The sequence below is a fragment of the Bubalus bubalis genome, chromosome 2 (assembly GCF_019923935.1).
Source record: "Bubalus bubalis isolate 160015118507 breed Murrah chromosome 2, NDDB_SH_1, whole genome shotgun sequence".
NCBI classification, from domain to species: Eukaryota; Metazoa; Chordata; class Mammalia; order Artiodactyla; family Bovidae; genus Bubalus; species Bubalus bubalis.
In genome coordinates, this window is record NC_059158.1 from 177,000,425 (window position 1) to 177,013,081 (window position 12,657).

Sequence of the window (12,657 nt, forward strand, 5' to 3'; positions counted from 1 at the left end):
ATGCCATCCAACCAGCTCATCCTCTATCATCCCCTTCTCCTCCTGCCTTCAGTCTTTCCCAGCATCAGGGTCTTTTCCCAATAAGTCAGTTCTTCACATCAGGTGGCCAAAGTATTGGAACTTCATCTTCAGCATCAGTCCTTCCAATGGATATTCAGGGTTGATTTCCTTTAGGATTGACAGATTTGATCTCCTTGCAGTCCAAGGGACTCGCTAGAGTCTTCTGGAACACTACAGTCCAAAAGCATCAATTCTTCAGCGGTCAGCTTTCTTTATGGTCCAACTCTCACATCTATACATGATTACTGGAAAAACCATAGCTTTGCCTGGAGGGGCCTTTGTCCGCAAGGTAATGTCTCTGCTTTTTAATATGCTGTCTATGTTTGTCATAGCTTTTCTTACAAGGAGCAAGCATCTTTTAATTTCATGGCTGCAGTCACCATCCGCATTGATTTTGGAGCCCAAGAAAATAAAATCTGTCACTGTTTCCACTGTTTCCATCTGTTTGCCATGAAGTGATGGGACTGGATGCCATGATCTTCGTTTTTTGAATGTCGAGTTTTAAGCCAACTTTTTTCACTCTCCTCTTTCACTTTCATCATGAGGCTCTAGTTCCTCTGCTTTCTGCTATAAGGGTGGTGTCATATGCATATATGAGGTTATTGATATTTCTCCTGGCAATCTTGGTTCCAGCTTGTGTTTCATCCAGCCTGGCATTTCTTATGATGTACTCTGCATTTAAGTTAAAGAAGCAGGGTGACAATATGCATCCTTGACGTACTCCTTTCTCAATTTGGAACCAGTGTGTTGTTCCCTGTCTGGTTCTAACTGTTGCTTCTTGACCTGCATACAGATTTCTCAGGAGGCAGGTTAAGTGAGTGAAAATCACTCAGCCGTGTCCGACTCTTTGTGATCCCATGGGCTATAGAGTTCATGGAATTCTCCAGGCCAGAATACTGGAGTGGGTAGCCTTTTCCTTTCCAGGGGATCTTCCCAACCCAGGGATCAATCCCAGGTCTCCCACATTGCAGGCGAATTCTTTACCAGCTGATCCACCAGGGAACTCCACTCTTGAAGAATTTTCCACAGTTTGTTGTGATCCACAACACAAGGTTTAGTGTAGTCAGCGAAGCGGATGTTTGTTTGTTTTTTTTTTCCCCTGGAATTCTCCAGCTTTTTCTATAATCCAGTAGATGTTGGCTACTTGATTTCTGGTTTGTCTGTCTTTTCTAAATCTAGCTTGAACATCTGGAAGTTCACATACTGTTGAAGCTTAGCTTGGAGAATTTTGAGCATTACTTTGTAAAACAGTGCCACTCTTCTCTATTTTTAAAAATAGTTATTTTTAATACAAATATATTATCAATTAATATAATGGATTATTATTTTGAAATGTATCATTAATATTTTTAAATTTTCTCAGTTTTTAGTACAGTAAGTACCAATAGATATCACCTACAGATACAACAGTTCTTTGGGGTTTTGAGTAATGTTGTAAATTATGAAGGGGTCACGAAACAAAAAGGTTTGAGAACTAGTAGTTTAGAGGAAGAAAGACAAATAATTCTACTTTTCTGGGTATTCAGTTGCCTTTCAATTACTCGTTAAATATTTCCATAGTGAATATGACAATTTTCTAGACATTGTGCTAGACACTGGAAATTGAGATGAACCACTTTTTCTGTCCTTGAGAACTCAAGAGTGGAGGAAACAGACATGACAGCAAATTATCCTACTACTTGATAAGTGATGTATGGCATAAATACGGTATTCTGAGGATACAGCAATTGAAAAATTGGCTAAAGGCTGAGAGGGTTTTCCCGGGGAGTTAAAATTTGAGCTAAAACTTGAAGGAATAGTAGAAGAAAGTGTTAAGTCGCTCAGTCATGTTCAACTCTTTGAGACCTCATGGACTGTAGCCCGCCAGGCTCCTCTGTCCATGGAACTCTCCAGGCAAGAATACTAGAGTGGGTTGGCATTCGCTTCTCTGGGGAATCTTCCCGACCCAGGGACTGAGCCCAGGTCTCCTGCATTGCAGGCCTATTCTTTACCATCTGAGCCATTCTTTACCAGCTGAGGGCTTCCCTTGTGGGTCAGCTGCTCAAGAATCTGCTTGCAGTGCGAGAGACCTGGATCTGATCCTGGGTTGGGAAGATCCCCTGAAGAAGGGAAAGGCTATCCACTCCAGTATTCTGGCCTGGAGAATTCCATGGATGGTATAGTCCATGGGGTTGCAAAGAGTCAGACACGACTAAGTGATTTTCACGTCACTTCACTTACTGGCTGAGCCACAAGGGAAGCCCAAGTATACTGGAGTGGGTAGCCTATCTCATTTCCAGCAGATCTTCCCTTCCCAGGAATTGAACTAGGGTCTCCTGCATTGCAGGCAGATTCTTAGTAGAAGACTAGCAGAAGGTTGTAGAAGAATAGTAGAAGGATGAAGTGCAAATGATGACAGCATTCTTGGCTGAGGAACTGGCGGGTCTGTGGTCTCCCAGGAAGGGTAAGGGGTCAGCTTGATTAGGAACATCAAAAGAACTGCCTGGACTTCTCATGAGCATGAGTAGTCGAGAGCTGAATACAAAATATCTTGTAGTCCAAGCAAAGTTTAAATTTTATCCTGCAGGTATCTAAGGGGCAGTAAGGTTGTTTTGTTTTTTTTTAATTTACAAAAAATTTTTGACTGTGCTGGGTCTTCATTGTTGGGCTCAGGCTTTCTCTACTTGGGTGAGCAGGGGCTACTCTCTAGTTGTGCTGCACAGGTTCTAGGTGCTCAGGCTTCAGTAGTTGTGGCGCATGGGCTTAGTTGTTCCCAGGTAGACAGAATCTTCCTGGACCAGGGATTGAACCCATGTCCCTTGCACTGGCAGGCTGAATCTTAACCACTGGACCACCAGGGAAGTCCTAGGGGCTAATAAGTTTTGAAATAAAAGGATTGCTATGACTGTCTTTGCCTTTTAGAACGGTAACTCTAGTGGCAATATTGGAGGATGGACTGGAAGTTATAAAGTCCCGTTAAATTATGCTGGCTTCCAACTTGAGTGGTAAATAAGGCAAGAGGAGATAAAGGAACTGAGACATTTCTGGGGTAGAGAATTCTGCAAGGTAAGAGAGGAACTTGCAAATATAGTAATACCAAAGTTTCAGATTTGGAATGCCGAACATAGTAATACCAAAGTTTCACATTTGGGATGCTGAACATATTATGATCTCTCATTCTGATAATTGATAAAGTAGGCGGTAGAGGTAGTGAGTAAGGTCCACACATGAGGTGCATGTTTTTGTTGTTGTTGTTAACCTCATTTTTTATTGAGTTGTGAACTGCTGCACAAACACTTCTAGAGACAACACATGACCTCAAGAAGGTAATGGCAGTTTGAGGTCTCTTTGGAGGGCCAGTAGAAGGAAGATATGGGAGCAGGTGGAGCCCAATGACTCAAGCAGTTCTGACTCATGGTTTCTCCTAACCCTAGGTAAAGGGTGGTATGCTAAACAAGACCAGCCTCTGAAGTGAAAAGTACAAAGTGAGTCATTGGTGGGGCCACCTGGATTGAAACTGGGCTGCTTGCCAGAGTGGAATACATGAGCTACAAACTGTCCTATTTTTGTGATGTCAGCCTAAGGCCTAATTATATCTGGTCCATACACAGTAAGTCCCTTTAGGGACAATTAGTCAGGATGCACTTGGTTTTCCTTGAAGATATAAAGGATGATTATATAATTTGCTTTGACTTTGGGGAGGTAACTTCACCTCTGAAGTTCTTCACTGGTTAAATGAGTGTATTTTTTACTTACCTCCCAGACTAGGTGGGATTAATAAAACCTAGAGGTACACAGTGTGGGGTTCACAGTTGGCTTTCAACTCTGAAGCTTATTCATTTTCTACAGTTTATACAGACAGACACAAGCATTACTGACCTTCATCTCTGGCTGCGTTTAATGTTCTTACTTTAACTTTTCTCCCTCATTTACTTCTCATTTAGGATGTCTAGCAATATTTTAGGGAGCTCCCCCGCCCCCCTTTTCAGCTGTGCTGTGCAGCATGCAGGATCTTAGTTCCTTGAGCAGGATCAAACCTGTGCCCCTGCAATGGGAGCATGGAAGTCTATACCATTAGACTGCCAGGGAAGTCTCTGAGGAATCATTTTTAACCTACCTTAAAACTTCTGGAATGAGGTAGAACATAAAAAAGAAATACTACATACCAAAATAATATAATTTGTCCTTTTTAATTCTAAAATACATTAATAATTAATATTGATAGGAAGACTGATATACAATGCAATTATTTATTTTACAAGGAGATTCTGTACATCAGGGAAGCATCTTGAAGTACAATACAACAGACTTCTATTTCTTCTTTACATTATGATTGTGAATTGTTACTTACATGGAAGGAGAACACAAAATCCACTTTATATATATATATATTTATATAAACACCTGAAAGGACTTGACTCCCAAAGTAACTTGTTTCAAAAGAACATGAGTGAGATGAAAGATGAATTAGATTCCTTGGTGGCACACAGGAAGCAAACAAGTAGCTCAGGAAATCAAATCCTTTTTCAAGCTTGGCACATTAAGGGAAAGGAAGGGAGCGAATGGGGTGTGAAAAATGTCATCTGAAGCCACAGAGGATACTGGCAAAAGCCAAGTAGTCTCCAAACCAACAAGATAGAAAGGTTAGAAGTTAACGCTTCGTGTGTGGTCACCTGATAGACACACCTCTAGCAACTTTGCAGAATCGCCTCTTTATCTTCCCTCAGTCATCCCAAACGTCGAGGAGCTGCAGGAGATGTAAGCACAGTGTGTCTCCACGGCCATAACGCACTTGACAGCGACCGAGAAACCCAAACACCTCCCTGCTCCCCGTACAGAGAGAAGATGCTACCTTTTAAGGTCACTTTAGCTTTGTTTTGACCTGATATTCTGATTCTTCAGCAAACCTTACATGGACGCAAAAGGAGGAACAGAGAAAAATCGACTGAAAGAGCACAGACAGGACAAGGACTGGCAGAAGCAGTCAGAAGAAATCTATGAAACAGCCACGATTTTCTGAACATTCAGGGGAAAAAGCCACATTCATAAAGTTTAATAGGAACTTTTTTTCCCTTCCACTTAGAATGGGTAGGAATTAGAGGGACATAGTAAGGCATATGGTTTTCAACAAAAATTCAAAGAAAGCAACTGAATCGTGTGTTTCAGGAAATCATATTAATATATATTACACATATAAAAGGGTGTGGGGGCTGAGCCAATGCCCAGGCACCAACTGCGCTGGCTGCAGCTTGGAAGAGGAGGTCTGAATGAGGTGGCAGCTGCCAGACAGGGTGAGCAGGAGGGTCAGTGTTGGGAGTTAAGAGGAAGCGCGGCAGGAGAGGGCGACCAGTACTGAGGAACAGAGAGGAGCGGTGAGTCATGATCGTGCCCCTCCCACTTGCTTCTCCAAGGACCTTTTTCTGTCTAGTCCCCACACCCCCAGGACCTTGCTGTGATTCTGGCTGGAACTATGGGGGCTGACAGCACACGAGTGCTCCCGCAGTGCTCCTGCTGTAGGGGAGAGAATGCATCTGTTGGTTAGAATGATTTAGAGTTATCATCTGGTACAACAAAAATACAACAGTCTAAACAACTTGAGCCATGAGTCAGTTTTCTGCCAAGTTGGCCTTAATGTAAAGGCCCTTTTTGGTTTAATTTTTATATAAAGAAAACATACATGCTGTCTCATTTTCCCAACTTGGAATCTAGTTGCAGCTCAAGACTGTTTAACAGATAGGAAAACTGTTAAGTTCCCATCATTTCGTCACGATTTTTTAAAAAAAATACAAATCAGAATGATTTGTGCCAAAAGAAGAACATGTCAGATCCTGAGCTTCTCCCGGGCTGGGTTGCCTGAAGAGGACTGTATTGCTGTATTATAAAAAGTACAGTGCAGGGCTTTTAGCTGACATGCCAGTGTGAAATGAAGGCTTCTCCCTGGAGATGGGGGCCCCATTTCCTAGAAGGCTGGAGGCCTCCAGCAGGTTTCCCCCATCACCAACTGGATGTGATGGCTAGAATTTAGCATCTATACAGGTGGGTCTCACAACAGGACAGGGCTGGTAAGGCCAATGGTGCAAACTGTGCCTTAGCACAGGCAGTCATCGTGGGTGAGGTTCAGCCAATAAAACCTGGAACCTGCAAGTGACCCAGAACATTGAGGCTGGTGAGGGAAGACCCCTCAGGTATGCTGCATCATTACAAGGTTCAAAAGCACTGACAAAGTGTTCAGTTTTGCCCAAGGCAGCACATGAGAATCCATTCCAGTGAAATGCTACATTCATCGAAGTGCTGTTCACCCCAGAACTGTAGCCCAGAGGACTCAATTCTGGCTGTGCTGGGAAGTGCTGAAGCTCCCTCCGTGCCTCTGCACACTGAAGCAGCCCTGTGTTGGGGGGTTGTTAGATCCTCTCTCAAACTTCAGCATCATGGACGGTGGTAGCTAAAAGAAATGATCAGAAAGAGCCAGGTTACCAGATGTTGCAGACTACTTTGCTATGACAGTTGACTCTTGAACAACAGGGTCCAACAACTGCACAAGTCCAATTTTATGTACATTTTTTTCAGTAGTAAATACCACAGAACTATATGATCGAATAGGATGTATAGGAAATGGAACCATGGATACAGAGGAGCCACATATAGGGAGGGCAGCTATAAATCATATGTGGATTTTCAACTCAACTGCTTAGAGGGTTGTGGGCACCCCAACTTCTGCATTGTTCACAGGTCAACTGTATTATCTTAAAAATAAAGAAATGCTGTGTTCTAATTGAAAAAAAAAAAAAAAAAAAAAAAACTGCCTCTCCTGCACTCTAACCCTACCTGACATTGCTGTAGCATCTGACACTCCTGAGCATCTTCTTTTCTTCTTGGAACATCTTTTGATTTCTGTAACACTATGTTTTCCCTAGTTTTCCTTCTTTTTCAATTGCTTTTCCTCAATCTGCTTTCCAGATTCATTTTCTTCTGTCCATCATTTAAATATAAAGCACTTTTCTCCTTAAGAACCACTATCTTTTCTCATAAATTTGTATCTTTATATCTTCTTTTCCTCCCTGGACTCTAGGCTGAATAGCCAACTGTTTTCTAGGCAGCTCTCTTCAATGTGTCATAGGCTCAACATATATAATTGACTTTCTAGTTTGTTCACTGTCTGTTTTCTTCTTTAAAACAAAAGCTCCTTAAGGACAGGGACTTTACCTTATTCTCTGCTATATCCCAAGCACCTAGCACTGTATCCATCATGTAATGGGTGCTGAATAAATATTTACTGAATAAATGTCCTAAACTGTTCACTGAATTCCTTATAGACTAACCAGTCCTCAAAAATCATGTTAGAAATCAAAGAGTCATTTCAATTACTTCCTTTAATTTGTCCCTGGAATCAACAGAGTGCCAACTCTGGTTGATTCTATGTGTGAAATGTCTTTCAAATTTATCTTCCCTGGTTTGCACTAGCAGCATGCTCAGTCTATTTCAGCTGCTTCCTAACTGGTCTCCTTGCTGCTGGTCTCTTCATTCTTCCAGATGCCCTTCCAAACTTCCACCAGGGTTTGTTCGCAAATACATGAACCCCAGAGGTTCCAACATCCTCACCTAAGAGCCAAAGCTCTCCAGAACCTGACCGTAACCCATCTTGCTAGTCTCACCTTTACCATGCTGCCCCCATCTGTCCTCTGCTTCCAGCTCCATGTTCTGTTACAAAGAGCACACATTTTCCTGCCTCTCAAAGTCCCACTATAGCTGGCAGGTTTGCTTACCATCTTCCTTCCTTCCTTCTTTTTAATAAAACATTTATGGTGGGGCTATGACTTCATTGCTGTGCATGGGCTTTCTCTAGTTGTGGTGAGCGGGGGGCTTCTCACTGCAGTGCCTTCTATTATTGCAGAACACAGGCTCTAAGAGCTTGGGCTTGGTGGCTGTGGCACCAGGCTTGGTTGCCCTGGCGGCACACAGAATCTTCCCAGACCGGGGATCGAACCTGTATCCCCTACATTGGCAGGTGGATCCTTAACAACTGGACCACCAAGGAAGTCCCCTTCCTTCCTTCTTGTGCAAATAAATTCTTTTACATAATGTAAGATGTAGCCTAAATGTCACTTTCTTTATGACTTTCTTGTACTGTTGCTCACTATGGTACTTTATTACTACTAAAAATAGCTAATACTGACAAGACCTTCTAGAACTAACACCTAAAAAAGATGTCCTTTTCACTATAGGGAACTGAAATGCAAAAGTAGGAAGTCAAGAAACACCTGGAGTAACAGGCAAATTTGGCCTTGGAGTACAGAATGAAGCAGGGCAAAGGCTAATAGAGTTCTGCCCAGAGAACGTACTGGTCATAGCAAACACCCTCTTCCAACAACACAAGAGAAGACTCTACACATGGACATCACCAGATGGTCAACACCAAAATCAGATTGATTATATTCTTCACAGCCAAAGATGGAGAAGCTCTATACAGTCAACAAAAACAAGACCAGGAGCTGACTGTGGCTCAGATCATGAACTCCTTATTGCCAAATTCAGACTTAAATTGAAGAAAGTAGGAAAACCACTAGATCATTCAGGTATGACCTAAACCAAATCCCTTATGATTATACAGTGGAAGTGAGAAATAGATTTAAGGGACTAGATCTGATAGATAGAGTGCCTGATGAACTATGGACTGAGGTTCGTGACACTGTACAGGAGACAGGGATCAAGACCATCCCCAAGAAAAAGAAATGCAAAAAAGCAAAATGGCTGTCTGGGGAGGCCTTACAAATAGCTGTGAAAAGAAGGGAAGCAAAAAGTAAAGGAGAAAAGGAAAGATATACCCATTTGAATGCAGAGTTCCAAAGAATAGCAAGGAGAGGTAAGAAAGCCTTCCTCAATGATCAATGCAAAGAAAGAGAGGAGAACAATAGAATGGGAAAGACTAGAGATCTCTTCAAGAAAATCAGAGATACCAAGGGAATATTTCATGCAAAGATGGGCTCAATAAAGGACAGAAATGGTATGGATCTAACAGAAGCAGAAGATATTAAGAAGAGGTGGCAAGAATACACAGAAGAACAGTACAAAAAAGATCTTCACAACCCAGATAATCACAATGGTGTGATCATTCACCTAGAGCCAGACATCCTGGAATGTGAAGTCAAGTGGGCCTTAGGGAGCGTCACTACGAACAAAGCTAGTGGAGGTGATGGAATTCCAGTGAGCTATTTAAAATCCTGAAATATGATGCTGTGAAAGTGCTACACTCAATATGCCAGCAAATTTGGAAAACTCAGCAGTGGCCACAGGACTGGAAAAGGTCAGTTTTCATTCCAATGCCAAAGAATGCTCAAACTACCGTACAATTGCACTCATCTCACACACTAGTAAAGTAATGCTCAAAATTCCCCAAGCCAGGCTTCAGCAATACGTGAACTGTGAACTTCCAGATGTTCAAGCTGGTTTTAGAAAAGGCAGAGGACCAGAGATCAAATTGCCAACATCCGCTTGATCACTGAAAAAGCAAAAGAGAGCCAGAAAAACATCTACTTCTGCTTTATTGACTATGCCAAAGCCTTTGACTGTGTGGATCACAATAAACTGTGGAAAATTCTGAAAGAGATGGGAATACCAGACCACCTGACCTGCCTCTTGAGAAAGCTGTATGAAGGTCAGGAAGCAACAGTTAGAACTGGACATGGAACAACAGACTGGTTCCAAATAGGAAAAGGAGTACGTCAAGGTTGTATATTGTCACCCTGCTTATTTAACTTATATGCAGAGTACATCATGAGAAATGCTGGGCTGGAAGAAGCACAAGCTGGAATCAAGATTGCTGGGAGAAATATCAATAACCTCAGATATGCAGATGACACCACCCTTTTGGCAGAAAATGAAGAACTAAAGAGCCTCTTGATGAAAGTGAAAGTGGAGAGTGAAAAAGCTGGCTTAAAGCTCAACATTCAGAAAATGAAGATCATGGCATCTGGTCCCATCACTTAATGGCAAATAGATGGGGAAATGGTGGAAACAGCGGCTGACTTTATTTTTTTGGGCTGCAAAATCACTGAGGATGGTGACTGCAGCCATGAAATTAAAAGACGCTTACTCCTTGGAAGGAAAGTTATGACCAACCTAGACAGCATATTGAAAAGCAGAGACATTACTTTGCCAACAAAGGTCCGTCTAGTCAAGGCTATGGTTTTTCCAGTGGTCATGTATGCATGTGAGAGTTGGACTATAAAGAAAGCTGAGCACTGAAGAATTGATGCTTTTGAACTGTGGTGTTGGAGAAGACTCTTGAGAGTCCCTTGGACTGCAAGGAGATCCAACCAGTCCATCTAAAGATCAGTCCTGGGTGTTCATTGGTAGGACTGATATGAAGCTGAAACTCCGATACTTTGGCCACTTGATGCAAAGAGTTGACTTATTTGAAAAGACCCTGATGCTGGGAAAGATTGAGGGCAGGAGGAGAGGGGGATGACAGAGGTTGAGATGGTTGGATGGCATCACCAACTGAATGGACATGGGTTTGGGTGAACTCCGGGAGTTGGTGATGGACAGGGAGGCCTGGCATGCTGAGGTTTACAGGGTTGCAGAGTCTGACACAACTGAGCGACTGAACTGAACTGAACTGAATACTGACACAGGCAGGAAATGGTGGAGGTGGGACATGAAACCCGACAGATTCAGCCCTCAGAATGGCTAAGGCATTTATCATATTGACTGTACAGAGTGGTACACACATCTTTTCCCAGCTTAGACTATAATCTCCTTACTGACAAGTACGGCTTGTTATTGAGGTCATATTACAGTGCCCTGAATGGCACAACTGTTGTTCAAAGAAGCTGCCTTCTCTAATTCTGTCATAGTTCAGTACAAAAAAATTATGTAGTTAAAATAACCATTTGTTCTGTACTTTGATTGAAAAATGTTTAATATTTTGTCTTCCAACTTTGCTTGTTCCTTCTTTTTACAGCAAACTGTAATTGTCATCACACCTTCTTTCATTTAGCCTCTTCTTATAAGTGTTTTGAGAGTCACCTAGATACTTCTACAGATTCCATTTGTGGCTACCTGAGTCTTTAGGTATGGGCTGGGGCCTTAATCACAACAGTAATTCCAAATCAGAATGCTTCTTGGCTGCTTTGTGGCTTTTTTCATGATGTTTATACACTAAACTGGTAAGATCAACTGTGCTAGAAAGGACTGAAATCAGAGGGGGCAGGTTCCTTCCCAGCTTAGCAACCATTCCGTATCCATAACCTGGGACAGTGAGGAGCAGAAAAGAGAGCACCCAACTGCTTTTAGTCATTCATTGCTTTTCCCACATCCTGCTTGTGCAAGTCAAGCACCTTACTTAACCCTTTTGAGTCTTATTTACTCATTAATAAAAGGGGATATGAACACACCTGGTATGTTTACTACAAGTAATAAGTAAGATATAAAATACATAAAATGCCATACTCCGTAAGGCATGAACTATGCCTCTTAGTTCTCATCTCTTTCTCTTAATATAGTCTTTGTGCAATTAACACCAAGTGTTGTTCTTTTAACTATGTCTTTAGAATCCTTTCAAGCTGAACAACTCTGCCTCGTTTGCTTTTTGGTGGAGTTCTACTTAGCTTCCAGTATTTAGGTCTTACCGTGTAAAATGTTTACTCTCCTCATGAACTTCCATCTCTGAGCTTTTAAACTCATTTAATTCTTTCCTTATGGCAGCCTGTAGAGTAGAAACAAAAATGTTTCAGCATCTTCTGTCTGCTACAACAGCAACAGCGTGCTTTGTCATCTGATCTCTACTGTGCTTAACTCTGACCAGGCAACCCAGAGGGAGGGAGGGAGTCGGGTGAACACAGAGTTCTGTGTGTTGCACATTGCCTTCCTGACAACCTCTGTCTCATAATAAACCTGAAATCTCCAGTTAAATCAAAACCCTTGAAGAGCTCAAAAGAGAGACTGTAGCTTTTACAGTTTCCCAAGCATGTAAAAATGCTTTCCCTGTTATAAAAGTGAAATATGGGTTATTACTAAAATATACCACCCAAACTCCCTCCAATGAAACATAACTCCCATTAAAAATATGCTTTATTTCCTTGCAGCTTTTTGTACCCTGCAATACAGCAGGGATTTTCTCTTCTGTAAGTTTTGGTGAAGAAGTCCATGTTTTAGTTTGTACTTCTTGGTATTTTGTATCATAATTAGATATTTCACATTATACAAGAAGTAGAAATTTTGTTTATGGTTCCCCGTTCTAGTCGATGTCTTGTATCCTTCAAATAGAGACAGACAAATGACGGATACCTTGTCAGCAGGGGTCAGTTTGGTCCAAGGTTTGTCAGCTCGCCGGTCATAATCGTGAGCATCTGTTACTTCCACGTATTCATTAAACCTCAGAATCTTCCTCGCAAGTAGTTCAGCCACAGTTGGCCTTTGACTGAGCTGAAAGAAATGGAGGCCCTCAGTTCACTATGCCAGGAGTCAGGCATCAATCATGCATTCAAACTGCCTTTAATCCAGAGCTTCAACTTTCACTGCACAACAGAATCACCTTGGGACTTTTAAACATGACTGATCTCTGGGTCCATCCTCAGATTCTGAGTATCAGGAATTTGTTTAACTCCATGATGCACAGCC

The 12,657-nt window shown here is 42.0% G+C and overlaps 1 protein-coding gene across 7 annotated transcripts in view; it reads right to left on the bottom strand.

Annotated features, from left to right (window-relative positions):
* Window positions 1-4,210: 4,210 nt before the first annotated feature.
* Window positions 4,211-12,657, bottom strand: part of PHACTR4 (phosphatase and actin regulator 4) — a 107,193-nt gene continuing 98,746 nt past the window's right edge. For all 7 annotated transcript variants that reach the window (XM_025278611.3, XM_006049645.4, XM_025278612.3 and 4 more), the window contains 3 exons: window positions 12,325-12,462; window positions 11,667-11,743; window positions 4,211-6,481 (listed from right to left, as the gene is read on the bottom strand). In XM_025278611.3, coding sequence (XP_025134396.3) covers window positions 6,466-6,481; window positions 11,667-11,743; window positions 12,325-12,462 — 231 coding nt within the window. In that variant the 3' untranslated portion in view covers window positions 4,211-6,465. The remainder of the gene's footprint in view (window positions 6,482-11,666; window positions 11,744-12,324; window positions 12,463-12,657) is intronic.